This window comes from Strix aluco, chromosome 25, assembly GCF_031877795.1.
Source record: "Strix aluco isolate bStrAlu1 chromosome 25, bStrAlu1.hap1, whole genome shotgun sequence".
Classification (NCBI taxonomy): Eukaryota; Metazoa; Chordata; class Aves; order Strigiformes; family Strigidae; genus Strix; species Strix aluco.
The window spans coordinates 6,653,655-6,669,434 of NC_133955.1; the positions used below are offsets into that span (position 1 = coordinate 6,653,655).

At 41.2% G+C, this 15,780-nt stretch overlaps 1 protein-coding gene across 3 annotated transcripts in view; it reads left to right on the plus strand.

Annotated features, from left to right (window-relative positions):
* Window positions 1-15,780, plus strand: part of SRGAP2 (SLIT-ROBO Rho GTPase activating protein 2) — a 114,320-nt gene that overhangs the window by 74,174 nt on the left and 24,366 nt on the right. For all 3 annotated transcript variants that reach the window (XM_074850109.1, XM_074850110.1, XM_074850111.1), the window contains exons 9-15: window positions 714-815; window positions 1,705-1,902; window positions 6,549-6,633; window positions 9,430-9,457; window positions 11,377-11,407; window positions 13,342-13,402; window positions 15,373-15,450. In XM_074850109.1, coding sequence (XP_074706210.1) covers window positions 714-815; window positions 1,705-1,902; window positions 6,549-6,633; window positions 9,430-9,457; window positions 11,377-11,407; window positions 13,342-13,402; window positions 15,373-15,450 — 583 coding nt within the window. The remainder of the gene's footprint in view (window positions 1-713; window positions 816-1,704; window positions 1,903-6,548; window positions 6,634-9,429; window positions 9,458-11,376; window positions 11,408-13,341; window positions 13,403-15,372; window positions 15,451-15,780) is intronic.

The window sequence follows — 15,780 nt, forward strand, 5'->3', positions numbered from 1 at the left end:
ATTGGATATAGGATGGTGTATGTGCATGTGTGTGATAAAACTCCAATTCCAATTTCTGTCTTTAAAAAATAGCCTTATGCAATGAGGGGAACGTTTTCCTTTTTTTTTTTTTAAACAAAAAACCAAACAAACAACCAAAAAACCAACCAGAAAACCAAAACTAAAAGGAAAAACTGCCTCATGCTGTGAAATAAAACTAATTCTTAACAGTACAGGGAAGCCCGCTGTTCTGGCATATTTGTCAGGTCCCTAACCTGTTCTTTTTTTATTTCCACTCCCCTGAATTCATTAAATAGTGACTCGTACCTCTTGCTGTAGTGTACAAGCTCAGCCACTGACACCCCTGCCCCAGGATGCCTGGCTCATACATTGAACCAAATTCTTCTTGATGTGCGGCGTGATTTAGCCTTGTGCCCATCATAAAGCACCTTCAGACTTTCAAAACACGTGATGAGCTTACATTACTGATAGTAGCTAACTTTTTCTAGTTCATGATGTTTGTGTTCCTTCTCTCTTTCAATACATTCAGGGAGGGAACTGCAATCTGGTAGAACACGGACCTTTTCCACTGGTTGAAATCCAGGGCTACAAAGTTTTAAAATGAAGCACTTTGGAAGATGTTTGCTTATAATAACTGAATGAAGTAATTGCAGTGTTCTTGATTATGTGGTTTTTTTTCTAGCCCTCTAAAAGCAGTGCTGTTTCTCTTCCAGGAGTCGCAGCTATGTGCCCAACAACCAGTCCAGAGTGAGTTAGTGCAGAGGTGCCAGCAATTGCAGTCTAGATTATCTACGCTTAAGATTGAAAACGAAGAGGTGAGCTAATCAACCAAAAATCAACAGCCCTCTTACCACTTCCAGTGGGGCGTGGGGACTAGTTAAGGAAGAATCTAGTTGCTGTGATCCTCTTTTATGAAGACTTGTACAATTCAGGAATAAGGCAGCTGAGGCCAGCAGTACATTAGTGTGTGCTCATGCACGAAGGCTGGGTGTGTGGAGAGGATCCTTTAAAAATACCTCCACGTGTCTCTTTTCCCATCCTTAAGTTGATAGAACTGGCTATGTTGCAAAAGTTGTATTTGGCTAGCTAAGAGAAAAAGAGGAATTTAATGTTTTGAAGTGAAGACACTGAATTTGCATAACCTAAGGTAAGAGCTAATTTTTGTTTAATTGGTCGTCTAAGATGAGAGGACTAGATCAGTGGCATTTGTTTGGGAACAAGTCAGAATACCTAACCTGCAACCCTGTGTTCAAGAATTTTTAATCCTCCTTGGGCAAAGTTTGCAACTCCTTTATGTCTAGGAAGTTGATTCTGGCCTTCAGTAAAAATTTACAGTGCCACAAAGTCCTGGTTTTAATATCTAACATTTGGTGCCCAGTAGATACAGTTACAGAAGACGACTGTAAGATCTTTGATTATAAGCAGTCTTTGCTTTGAGGCTAAATTTCCTTCCATCTCCTCCTCATCCCAGCCTGTAAGATTACAACTGTTTTCCTATCCTGGCAGGTTCTGTGTGCTGCCAGCCCTTTGTTTATATGGACTGTGCTGTTAAAGAGCAAAACTTGCACCTGAGTTACGGCACACAGGATGTGAAACCAGTAATATCTGTTTATTAGTAAAATGCTCCAGGGTACTTACTACCTCTGTTTTGTACTTGCAACATACTATCTTTGTTTTTTAAGTACTCTCATTCTTGCTGGACAGGTTAAGAAGACTATGGAAGCTACGCTCCAGACAATCCAGGATATAGTCACGATAGAGGACTTTGATGTCTCTGACTGCTTTCAGTACAGCAACTCTATGGAGTCTGTTAAATCCACTGTCTCGGAAACGTTCATGAGCAAACCGAGCATTGCCAAGAGACGGGCCAACCAGCAGGAGACAGAGCAGTTCTACTTCACAGTAAGGAGTTAATTTGCAGTATGAGCACGTATAATGTATTTAGAATTATGCTCGCAAGAGAGTGCAAAATGATGCTATCATCTTACAAAAATGCTTCTGTAATTGATTTTGGACAAGCAGAGTAAGCATATTAGGTTTGAAAATGGGTGCTTTGAATTCTTTACAAATATATTGGGATACCTTTGTTGATGCAAACTTAGTCTGTGGATAAATTGTGTAAAATTCGATTTCTTCTGCATATAAAAAGGGATTGTCTGAGAAAGAACTTAATAGCTTGTAAATATCAATTTTCAAAAATAATACAAAGTGAAAGAATGTTTAGCTCTTTCATTTTTTGTTATTATCATCTTACAATTTCAGCTCACTTAAGCTTTTAATTGAGTCAATGCATTTTTACAAGATGCTAAGAGCTTTTTCTATTGAATTTCATACCAGACTATATGTTTTTTCCTAAATTAGATTTATGTTGAACTGTTGAATTCACTTCCACTTTAAAAATATTTTGAAAGAGCAGGTGAAAATCATACCTCTTACCCTGGTTACTTTGTCATTCCTTTGAGCATGTCTTGCTATACCTGATGCCCTTTCCACCCCTCTTCTAAGAATAGTGTTGCTTTTTAAAAGTCTGAAGTCTCTGTGCAAATTACACTAGCTGGCAGGATGGTTTCTGTCAGGCCTTGATTTACAAAAATTAAAAAGCCTTTGTAAAAGGTGAAACTGGCTATTGAGAAAAGTGGGTGGAGAAACTGATTCAATTAAGAAGGAATTGGCCATCCTGCCCAGGGTTGTGAAACTGGAAAATGATTTTTAATTGAATTCTAAGCGTTCCCTCTCTAGAGAGGGACTATTGTAAGTTCAAGTAGGAGACTGAACCCAGGACTTCCGTGGGATATATTTTTCCATCTCATCATGTTAGTCTCCTGCTGCAGAGCAGTGAGGTCCCAGCAGGAGTGCAGAGGTGCAGCCTGTCCTGTCCTGCGCAACGTGGGTAAAATATCAACAGAACAAAGCTCTTCGTGAGGCCTCTTTAACCAGCCTAATCAGATGCTTGATTGATCTACTATTGACCAGACTTAGAAATACCCTTTATAAGGATTTCAGGCTTTGAATCTGTAAGGAGCAGTGTTCTCAGTGTATGAGAAGATGCTCAGATGAGTATTAATGAGACTGATGGCAGAGCTGTGTAGCAATATGGGCGAGGCATTCTTTGTGTAGGGGGGAAAAAACAAAGCGTAGTGCAGAATAGAGATTTAAATCCCCTCTTACCTTATGATGTGCTAAATGCTGAGGATATGAACTGAAAGAAAAAGACTAATTTGAAAGAATGCTCCTTATTACTGTGTAACTCGAGTTGGAAATTCCACGTACTGCATTGCTAGCTAGGCAGAGCTCTGAGGTAAATCTAGTGATGCCACCATGGGGATTTAATCGCGGGAGTACTGGCTGTAGTATCTCTACGCTGGTAGAACTATTTCCACTAGAGGCATATCACTGCACGCTGGTGCCAAGATGGCTCTGTTGTTAGGGCTTTGAAGGAAGGTTTGTATTCAGAAAGAAGCTTAAACTTCCCCGTGTCAGTGCAAAGCGCAGGAATGCTGATTGACTTAGCACTGAGCTAATGCAGGTAGCTGAAGCGAGGAAGCAGCAGTGACTTCAGGGAGCCGAACCGCGGGGATGTGTCCTGGGTGCCTGGCAGGCGGGTACCGCCGCTGCCATGGCTACACTCCTGCTTCCCGAGCCAGCAAAGCCCCAGCGAGCTGAGGATGCCTGTCAGAGCTGAAATCCTGCTGCTAATTGTAATACAGCTGGCACCCCGCCCTACCTGAGGAGTGAAAAGGCGAATGAATGTTTCGATTCTTTTTACCTCTAAAACGGGATAATTTTAGTTCTTAGTCGAAATGTTATTTTTGCCTCTAGAAAGATTAAAACCCAGTATAATGCTCATTCTGTGAAGTGCTTTAAAAATTAATGTAAATCTATTATTACCAAACGCTCAAGACATGGGTAAGTATTATATAAAGTTCCCCTGCTAATCAATCCTAGAGGAATGTCGTGCTGGTTGTGTCAATGTGCCACTGTTCCCACGTTCAGTCGCTCGCAGCGGCGCAGGGGAGCGGGGATCTGATTCACCCGCTCCTTCAATCGAGTGCCTTGTTTGAAGTCGTTCTTGGGGGGCGGAGGGAGGGAGGAAAACTGCTGAGCTTTCCAGATCAGAGACAGTTAAGGATGTGGGACAGTGGCAGAAACTGTTTTTCTTTATAGCCTCAAAAGCGTAAAATCTCCTTTCCCACAAGGCAGGAAGATACGGGCTAGTTTGCATTTTGCTTCATTATGTATGCCACCTGACAACTGGGTGTCGCTGGAAAAATACTGCAGCGAGTTTGGGCTGAGAGAGGGTGTCGAAGTTGCGTGGTTGTGAGGAGATGGTAGGTGCGAAATGCTCACCGGCTAACAACAGATCTTCATTTTTACAGTGCAGAAATAATGTGACTTGAGGACGTTTCTGCTGCTTTGTGTCTGATTGTACTTAGTCTGTCTCCAGCTGTGCTCTGCCAGAAATGAAATCCTTAGGAGTTCTCCTGTAGTTTCAATTTTTTTGACTGTTTTTATTAAGCCAGAAATCAAATGCTAATGGATCTTTGTAACTCATTGAAAAAAGCCCGAAGCCTTATTTTGAAATTACTTATTTTTTTCATAAGTGTACTTGTAGCAGACAGGGTACAGAATGTTAGGCATGAGGAAATAGAACGCACGCATGAAATACTCACTGGATAGGCACCTTCTCTTCTTCTCCTTTCAAACAACCCCTGGTACCCGTCTGCGGGCAGGCGATGGCCTTAACGTGACCACCACAAATGCCTCGAAGCCAGAGCAATGGGCCAGAGCACCTGGGAGTGCCAGCAGCGTGCCCCTGCCCTGCCCGCGGCCCTGCTGGGGCAACCCGCCTGCCCCGCTTAAGTTTTTATATCTGCTTCAAAGGGAAGCTTTTCTCTTCCAAATCAAGTTGATTTGCTGATCTTTAAGCTTCTGTTTGAGCTGTTTGGCACTGAGCCTTCTTAGCCCTTCTGTCTCCTCGCCTGATCATTGTGACTTCGAGACAGGGAGCTCGGCACCTCACAGAACCAGATTTATCCTCAAATCTCCACTTCAAAATCTCCAGTTATTTTTGCAGCTTATACTCTTCATGTTTTCTTCTGTCCAAATTTGATGCAAAAATTTAACTGATTGAGCAAAATACATAGTTGGGGCTTGGCAAACAGATTCTACAGGGAAATTCCAAAAAATATGGCAGATTTTTTTTTTTGCCACAGTGATCATACTTCTTGTTTTCTTCTAAAACAACAAAAAAAGCTGAAGTATTAGTATAGGAAGCAAGAAATGCTGAGACTCTCCAGAGGGACTTAATTCTTGTGAAATTTTTCTTCCAATGTTGTCAACCAAAGGGACATAAAACACAGACTTTTGGCAGTTAATTAAAGCCCCAGCCCAGCCATTTTTGTCTGCTGTGTCAGTAGACACTGCAGCTGGAGAGCCCACAGTGGAAACATCGTTAGCTCCTGGAAGGTTCCCCCCTCCACCCCCAGTACTGCAGCATGTATGTATGTGCATCCATTGCTTCTTGATTCTTTACATCTTGCCTGGAAGCTGCCGTTGTTATGACCTGCGTAGGACAGGCAGGGCCCAGGCACTCCCATTGCTAAAATACTGGTTTCACCTTAAGGATTTGCAGTCTAATTTGGCAATACCAGTCCAGAACTGGAGGAAAGTGGACAGAATTGGGGAAAGCTGAAGACACAAGAACTGCAACCTTGAATTATTAAATGAGAATCCTTTCTTTGTGTTCATTTTGCTAGCTGAATTTTTTAAGTATTTCATGATTCTAAAGAACGGCCTGTGATATTTGAAGAGTTATGTGCTATTTATGTATTTTTGAGTGTAAACATGTCCTAATTATAATGTGGACAGCTACCGTACAGCAGAGCATTTTATGTGCTGCAGCACAGTGAAGATAAATATGCTGTTCTGAACTGCAAAATAAGAGATGAAAGAGCTGTAAAAAACTAGCATTTGCCAGAGCTGTGAAAAATCAGAAAGAAGTGGGAAAAATGACTGCATGATTGTATAATATTTCACTGAGAGAACAAATCTGAACTTAAATAATATCTTTATTTGTTTTGTCCCGTGCCCCCTCTGCAACCCTGTGTATCATCCAGCGTGGAGGCAGACACACTATTTGACAAGTAAAGTGGGGTGAGAGAGGTTAAGTGAGAGAATAAGCACAGTAGCAGCCTTTTAGTTTGTTAAAACAGATTGCTCATTCAGTTGCCTGTGACGCGCGAGGGAAATGCATTTCCATCTCGCCCTGTCTGGAGAGGAGATGCATGACAGCTTCTCAGATGTCTTAAAAGATGTCAAACATTTGGCTGATTCCACGGTGAAACAATAGAAATTGCGCTGCAGATACGTGTGGGCCGAGCTTCAGATTTGCCTAGATAAATAAACCAGGAGGATTTAGTTCATCCTTTGCACTGTAAATGTCAGTGTAATTCTGTACCTCACCATTACGCTCAGAATCCAGTAACCTAAAGATGTGATTGAAGAAATTAAATGTCCGCTCACGATCTTGGTTTTTTCCACCTTCACAGAAAATGAAGGAGTATCTGGAAGGCAGGAACCTGATAACGAAGCTCCAAGCCAAGCACGACCTTCTCCAGAAGACCCTGGGCGAAAGTGAGTCTGGGACCCGCTCGTCACTGCTATTAGCCAGGCTCTTGCACTTAGTGAATTAGTCAGCTGAGTGAGCCTAACGGTCTTGGATTACTGATGCAAAGTGGACGTACTCATGTTTTATGAATTTATTTTTCCGATCTGCATGATGGGGAAGCCAAATGACCTACACAGCTCCTTGATTAATGGTGAACGGAAAATGCTTAATGAATCACTAACGTACGTCGCTTATTTGTTAAAATGGAGCATATGCCCACTCGTTCATCCTGTCCTCTCCCCGCACGCCACATTCTGCTTCTCACTTCATAATCTGTGTTGGGGTAAACCTTGTGATCTGTGTTGGGGTAAACCTTGTGATTTACAGTTTACGGGTTAGTTGAGAAGTATTGCCTTGTTAGGCTGGTCAGAAGTTTCATTTGCATGGTAATTTAGCTGCCCCTCACCTCTGTGCGTTCAATCCAGACCAAACTAATGTATGTGAGCGCGGGCTTTTATTAGGAGAGTAACAAACCAATTTCAGAGCGTGTACAGTATGTTGCCTATCTGGAGGGCATTAGTCAAGGGGCAGCAGCCAGAACTGAATATGCATTTGCTATTAGTGTCAGAACAAAGGAAGATTTCTTTCCCTTCATGGTATGGGCAAATCCTGTTGGCCAAACACGCTTAAACTATGCATCCAAGTTTCCATAGAAACCTGTCTGCCTCGTATTTGCAGAGCAGAAGGTTTTAACAGTCTAAATGTCAGGTCAAAAAATGGCTCAACTTGTTCCTGGGTTTATATGCTGGAGCAGGGCTTGTGTTTCGATATGTAACTTAACTGGACTCCCCACAGTTTATGGTGTGCAAATCTTCTGAATGAAAACTTAACCAGCATGTGGTCTTTGAAGTGCTTTGCTTTTGTTTTAAAAATGCACTATAAAAAGAAAATACTTATTGCTACAGTAATTAAGAGTTTCACATTTATCAGACACAAACCACTAGAAGGTAAGGAAAGGCTTTGCCATCGTTTTGAGCTTTATTGTTTCAAGTTGCTCATCTCTTCAGCTGTCCCGTAGAAAGGGTGGATGAAGCCAAAGATCTGTGTCCTTAGGGTAGTTTTCTTCTGCCTCTAAATATCTCCAAATGACACCCATGCTGCCCCTGTGACTAATCGCATTCCTGGATCATAGCTGACCTCTGCATACCGAGACCTATTTCCTCTTAACCTGCCTGCCCCTTGAACCCATCTCGGGCTGTGGTGGGGGAAAAAGAAGAGGAAATTAAATGCGATTTCTGTATTGCTATGTAGATTTAAAGGCTGCTTCTGTTTTCTTGTGGTTGCTTTGCAAACCAGAGCTTTCTTAGTCACTCTGTGAAGGGACCCAGTGTGTGTCAGGGTGAGCTCCAGCAGCTTCTGAAAAAAATCACTCCTGTCATCTGTGAGATCAAAAGGAGCTGAGAAAGGGAGGTACATTTCATCTCCAAAACCACATTAGCAGGTTAATGGTACAAACTGGGGACCGTGCCTAGACTTATCCATAAAATGTCACTTAATTGGGAAATGGGCAAATAAAATTCCTTTCACAAGTCCCTGGAGCATGGTTAGAAGCTTTACTGAAAAATGTGCGTACAGCTGCGTGTCTTCAGTCCCTGGAAAATTCATAGTTTTGTTACAATTTTCATTCTTCTTTGCCCCATCCTCAGGTGACATTTATTAGTCCTCTTGCAAATTACCTTAATCTAAAGATGACAAGTTCCAGTAATAAAAATAGCAGCAAGTCTTCCTATCTACAAGTAATTATGTCCCTGCCTACTGTACACATTTGTCACCCTAATGTAGGAGCCCCTTGATGTTGCCACAGCCATGTAATTTATATATATGAATATTCTATGATGGAAATGGGACAGATGGCTGGAAATTCTGCTTCAGAATAACATTTTCATGTAAATTATGCACTGTTTTGGCTTTACGTGGGGAGAGGAAAGTGGCTATCGAGATGTGTTCAACTAATTGTCAGCCATCAGCAATTAGACATTTCCCTGGTTCATTCTTCCATCTCCCCAGGAGCAGGAAGACAACTGTAGAGAAGGTGGATTTTCAGCTGTTGTAAATCAGTATGGTTTCACTGATGATGCTCTATACCAGCAAAAGATCTGGCGTGTCCAATTTCCCAAAGGCACATACCAGTTTTCTGTCTCTCTTACTCCTTGTTGCGCTATTTTAAAATGATGTCTGCATTAGCAGTAGTTGTTAGCTTGGCCGCTTCCTTGCAAACTCAGTGCAAGTTAATGGAACGTTTTTATAAATATGTTTGTGGAAAATACCATTAAACGTCTGTCTCCCAAAATAGCTTAATGCCAGCACGTTCAGTCTGTGGGCTAACAAATCCGTGAATGTTTTCAGTCTTACTAAATGGCTTTATAAAGTATAATCTCTCGCCCCACCAGTTCCCCTGGGAAGAGGGAGGGAGGGAGGGAGAGGTTGACAAGCCCAGTTTTTTGGCAGCCGAAGTCAACAATTAGAATGCACAGGGAACTAATTTTCAAAAACAATACTTTCCAAAGAAAGAGTCCTCGGGCAGCCCGAGCTGTTTGCTGCGTTTCCTGGTCGGCTGCAGCAGAGCTGTGCTGGCAGGGATGGGCTTCGGTGGTCTCCCCAGCAGCGCGCCTGGGGGAGGCAGCCACTGTCTGCCCCCCGCCCCCGAGCTGCTCCCTCCCTCTCCGATGGTTTTTCTTCTTCCGAAACTGGCTTTACAAAGCCATTGACATTATTTTCCCATTCCTCTCTCCTAATGCTGTATTTCTTTGTCTTTTTAACAGGTCAACGGACTGACTGCTCCCTTGCCAGGTAGGTGTGGTTCGGGGGATCATTTTTTAAGGAAAATCTGATGCAAATTGATCACTGCCATTATAGATCTGTTACCAGCCCAGGATATATATCTGTTAGAAAAAGATATTGATTTACCTAATATACAGGCAAATTCCTGCTGGTTAATATGGCTTTAAATACCATCGCCAATACCTACATCAGTGCAAGGTGGTGGCACAGCTTATACCTGCGTTTAGTAACCTCTGATCAGCTGAGTAATGAGCATTTCTTTCGATGCTTAAACACCTCTCCCTGCTTGTTGCTGCAGTTGTGACCGTACACCTGCTGGCAGGGCTGCCTGTTGCAACAGGCTGGGAAACTGATTGGGGTTAAAAATAACCAAAGGAGGAGAAAAAAAAAAAAAAAAAGATACATGGAGGTCATGCACTTTTTCTTGCCCCAGTGCATTTAATCCAGATCAGGAAGGGGACGGGCAGGTGTGAGAAAGTGTTTAATTTGGCACTGTCACCCAGAGAAATATTCTTCGAATTAAGGTTTTTATAAACATTTGTATTTCTGTAAGGGAGCTGGGCCCAGTGACTCTGCAGGGTTTATCCACTGGTTGGTGTACGGGGCTGGATAACATAAATCAGAAAACTCTTTCTCCTGTTGATGCTCTCTGCTCTGCCGTGGAACTGGATTGCAGCAGTACAGAGGTCATGGAGAATAAACTTCTCATTTGTAATTAGGACCAATCACAGAACAATAACTAAGCTTCTCCTGTGGGGTTTTTATAAAACATAACAAATCTCCATCTCCAAATTGATGGATTCAAGGGGCTCCGCGGGGCACAAGGAGCTGGAGTAGGGGCTGTGCATCATCCTGCCTTGTTAACAAAAGGAAGGTGATTACTACCGATCTGGAGTCATTACTACTTTTCACATTCCTTACAGCAAAGCAAAGCTGACAGGTCCTAATTAGAGCCTGACATCTGTAATAATAAAATATTATTCATCATGAAACAATTTTAAATATCAAAGAATCATTACTGCTAATAGTTTAAAATAGACCTTATTGTCTGTGACAGCCCATGGAATCTGATTTCTTTTTTTTTTTATTCAGTGTTTTTGATTTTTATAAAAGGAATTTCCCCTGAATTAACACATTTTATAGTCTTTTTAAAAATCACAGTTCTAATCACCTTATTTATAATTCAGCAGCAATCTGCCCTAGCAGGGAATTGGCTTGAATGATACATTAGGGCCTCTCTACTATCATCTCTCATACTTCATTTTTACAAGAAACTGTAGGAATTTTAAACCCCAGTAATAAATTTTGAGGGGAAAAATCCTGGCAAAGCAAGGCTTTTTCCTATTTTTCTACAATTAATGTCTACCAACGTAAATAAATGTGACTGTCATGGTTTATACTGAAAAGGCTTAGCCTGGCTAGTACGTGCTGGTGTTTGAGGAGGTTCATGTTATTTATTTATTTGAAGTCTTATCAGAAACTGTAATAAAGACTCCACGATGGCAGCTGTTAACAGCACAGTAGGAACCAGCATGTTCCCACCTGCTTCTCTCCTCTAGAGTGGCTCTTTCAGAGAACAGCTATGTGCAATTTATAACAAACTTCATCTTGAACAAGGAGCCCTATATAACAGATTTCCATATGGTTGGAATTAAAATGTCAAGGGTAATCTTTTGTCAAAGCAGTGGACTCCCTTGTGTCTGTTTCAGGTTTTTAGTGATTTAAAGTCACTTAAAATCTTTCTGAAGTTCCGTAAGTTGAATGAGACCAAGTCATCATAATTGACTTGTATATCTGGCTCCTTCCCTCCTCCGAAATACGCGTGGTTTGGAATACTGAATGAATGAACTGGTGACAATAGAGGATTATCTTGACTTTTCTGTTCTGTTTTTCCCTCCTGCACCAATGGGCGGTTCTGATCTCATCAGCGGCCGGCGCAGCTCCACCGTAAGGAAGCAGGTAATAAACAATTCCTCAAGTAACGAAACAGGGATGTGTGTGTTTGTGTAGGGAGGATAGATGGAAAACAGGGAAGTGTTTTTATCCTTCCCTCCCTCTCTTACATGGGCCTTTTCAGTCTTGTTCAAGTGGAACTGGCGTCTGCTCGTTCAGGAACTGAAGTCAATAAAACATGGATCCACAGCCTTGATTGATTTTTCTTTGACAAAAGTTAAACATAATTTTACTCTGTTTTGAAAGACCTGGAACCAAAAGTGCCAAATAGCCTTGAGCTGTCTGGACAGTCATGGTTTATGGGTTTCATGCTGTTGTTTCTTTGTCCCCTTTTCCTTTATTTTCACTGGTATCCCACTGCAGTGCTATTAAAGCAGTAACTGCTTGCTTGGTGTGCCTTCTTGTAATAAAAATTTACAACAGCGATGCCTTGTTTCCCTGGCTGTGCTGGATAATCTGGGACTTTTTAGTCCCTGATGAGCTAAAATGTGTTTCTTTGAGGTAGGGAAAAATCAAAATATTTCTTGATGATACTGTAAAGACAAAATTTGGCTTGGAATTTCATTTTATGCAGTCTGTCTTGGGGTGCTGCTTTGTAGTTTTTAGGATCTCTGTGTTTTGGGAATTAAGAGAGCAAGTTGTAGTTTTGGTGTGCAGAGTCAAACCTTTCTCATTTTCTGAGCTTAATTGCTGTTCCTTCATTTATGCTCTAAAAATGGTCCTTTCCTGTGCTGAAAATGAAGTATGTCTGTGTCTTGACTGCCATTTTCACAAGTTGTTTTTGAGGTGCCTCAGAAGCATGTTCTGAGTTGAGTCTCTGATTTGGAAACCTAAATTAAAAACTAATCTGTTGGCAAGCACTGAATCCACAGCTCGCAGTAACCTACATGACATCACTTGCATGTGGTTTTAATGGGGTTTTTTGATTGTGACCTAACAGTTTAAAACATAACTGCTCTGAGAGTATTAATCTCTGCTGGGGACACAGAATATGTGCTTCTCTGAATTCTTACTGTCAAACTCAAAAATAAGTCTGGGGGGTTATAATGCTGTCTGGATGATTATTAATAAAGCATGTCCTTGGGGGCCAGTTGAGCAGCAGAACGGCTTCTGAAGTATTCTTAATTGGTGGGTGTTGTTCTGTACAGCATATAGAAAACTAGTTCTCACTGCCTGTGGCTAATTAGTAGAGAAATTATTGTCACTAAATGTCCAAGTTCTATAATGTTTCAATAAAACAAAAAATGCATTAAACCAAAATAAGTTAGGAAAGTGGTTGAACTGGGCTTTAAATATTTTTTGAGCAGAAGACTCATCTTTTTGAACTGATGGAACTGTGGGACTGTAGCATCCTAACAAGTGAGCATTTGGATACAAAGTAGAGGCGTTGCTGTCCAGAACTACTGTAGAAGAGACTATACATAAACACAAACTTGGAAGTTTTACTCACATGGTAATTTCAGTCATTGGCATCCGACCTTAAGCAAACTGCAGCATTTCTGTTGCTTAGTTGCTGTTCCCCCAAGTGGGAGGAATAACTGCAGACCTTGCAGAAATTCAGTTGTCTGAAAAGTAATCTGTGATCCTGCGAAGCAGAGGCTAGGGAATTGTAAAGTCTTGTTTCCATACTGAAAATCTCAATGTTGTTTAAGCTGGAAACTGGCAATCTAGAAGATTTCACTGTGTTTGGGCCTTGGATTGGCAGCAGTGTTTTCCATGAGCAGGCACCTGTATCTGCACCTTATTTAATGGGTTGTGACTGTAGGACACTGATGGGCTGTTTACTAAACACATCTGGAACTGCGTGGAAGCAGAATAGGGCAGATGAGAGGACAAATTTGCTTTCCATTCTCTTTTTTTTCTTTTTTTTCCTTCCCCTCCACTAGTACCATCACTCTGCATTCTGACTGCTCTTCTTGTTTGAATTTCTCGTTGTGCAGGATTCCTCACAAGCCATTCCCCTGGTCGTGGAGAGCTGCATACGATTCATTAGCAGACATGGTGAGTTTATGGACAAAAGGTATCCTGTAATATTTCTGTAAAGTGCATGGTGATGTAGAAGCCTTCTGGAAAATGCTCAGCATAGCTCAGGACACGGTGCTTGTGCAGATTGCAATATAAAGAAAGTCGCAGTGACTTTTTGACTACATTGTGGTATTGAGTGTGTGATCCCTTTTCCAAATAACTGACCTTGCAGATGCTCTTCCAACAATATCCCTTTGTTTCTTGTAAAATAAGGTTCCCATCCTTAGATACCACTCATGCCTCACCTCCACTCACCTTGCTTTAAGCCCTGAAATGTGGCCTTCACCAACAATAATTATGCTCTTCCTAGAGGAGGAGGAATACTCTTAAGTATCTGAGGAGGTCAAGCAGTGAATTAATTGCTTTTACTTATTGCCTCAATGAGATGATTTATACCTGTTTTGAATGTTAACTTCACAGCCTTGAATGCTGTAAAAGATTTTATACTTTTATTGTAATTTGTTTTCACTTTTAATCGATATAATTTGTTAGTAGCATGTGAAACAGCTGTTAATTAACATATGTAGAAAGAGGTTGAATTTATCTTCATTAACCAAGACAGAGCCAGATAGTAGGCCCTGTTTCATTTTCCTTGTTTAATTAACATTTTAGAAACTATAATCTAGAGTCCCATTCTCATCATCACTTGGAAGAACCAAGTGCTGTAATCCTTCATGAAGGCCATACTTGGACGTTTGCTGGAAAAACCATTGAAACCACGGTGCGATGTGAACCGATGCACAGCAAATTAGGGCCATCAGCAGATTTCATTTTTTAGACTCATGTTACTGGGTTAGCTTAGATCCCCAACAGAAAGATTTTTCAGCAGACGCAACTGATTTTTGCACTGAATGTCAGATCATGGCATAAAGGTACGGTCTGGAGTCAGAAAGAATGTGCTTTTATACAACAAATCCATGTTAGGCAGAAGAAATCATAAAACTGCCTGCCTGACGCACTTACACTGCAGGAATGAATTTTGTTGGAGGTAGCCTGACTGACATTTCTAAATGTTTTGCTGCGTAGGTGTGGGATAAATGTCATTTTCCTTCTTGCTTCTCTGCACTTGGGATTGTTTCTTTTCACTGTTCATAGCTGTGTGTCACAGCTACCAGATACAGCCACCTCCTGCAAAGGTTTCATTGCACTGCGATAAAAACAGTTGCAGAAATTGAGAGGAAGATGCCACAGATGCCTTCAAGGGAGCTTATTAGTTTATAGCCGTTATTATATATAAAGCAAAGACGTTGCAGCAGTCTTTGTTTCAGAAAGTCTACAGTTAAAAGGCTTGTGAACGGGAGTTGATCTCCCTTCATGAAGCATGTACTTTGTTCGTTAGTAGATTTGTAATGGTTGTTGCTCATCTTACGTGTACCAACAAAATTGTTATGATGGTAGTATATTGGAACATCTCGCCTGCTTGATAATTGGTTTTAATGACATTGCTAATGCTCACTTTTTAGCAGGAACATCTTAAAGACTATCCTAAAACCCTAGATAGCAGGTCGTGCTGGGGTAATGAAATGCTTCCATTTCAATTGGCTGATTTGCTCTGGGCCTGTGTGGTATCGCTCTTGCAAAATAAACTGCTTCCTTGTGTAGTTAGCCATATTTTACTTCTGGCCAATACGATACACTGTTAGTTTATGACTTTCTCTGGGCTGTAAAATCCTTTGGGGAACCTTCAGGGTAAAAGATAACATGCATGGCTGTTATAACCCAGTTATTCTGTCAGTTTACAAAGAAGGGTTAATATTTTTTCTCTGTGTGCTGAGTTCTGTTTTTACATATTCTGTATGTGCCTGGACACAGACAGGAAGGATGGCTTTTAAAACTGCATACTCTTGCCTGTGTAGCTTATGTTTCCTTTATCATATATGCTGTAGCTGATGAAGGTGCCAGCTTATCTTATCTTACCCTTATCAACATCTCTTATTGTCTTACAGGTTTGCAGCATGAAGGAATATTCAGAGTGTCTGGGTCACAAGTTGAAGTGAATGACATAAAAAATGCATTTGAGAGAGGTAAGGAAGATCTATTCCAGTGTATCAGAAATTATTGCCAAATGTATGAATTTGTTTAAATATTGTGAAGTGGCCTGGTTTGAATGCAACTTGCTATATTTTGTTCCTTTGATTCCTAAGTGAGTCTAGCCCGAACACTTCCCTAGTGCCCATTAACCTTGAATACGCAGTTGTTTGGCGTTATGCTTTATATCTTGTAGAGTGTCTGTATAGTAAATATTCTGAATTCAATCTTCTCTCATGTCTGATAGCTTATTGATTATTTGTAACACTAAAGGACACAGAGAATTTCATTACTGGGTGTAACTGCATTTTCCTACCCTCTCCCCC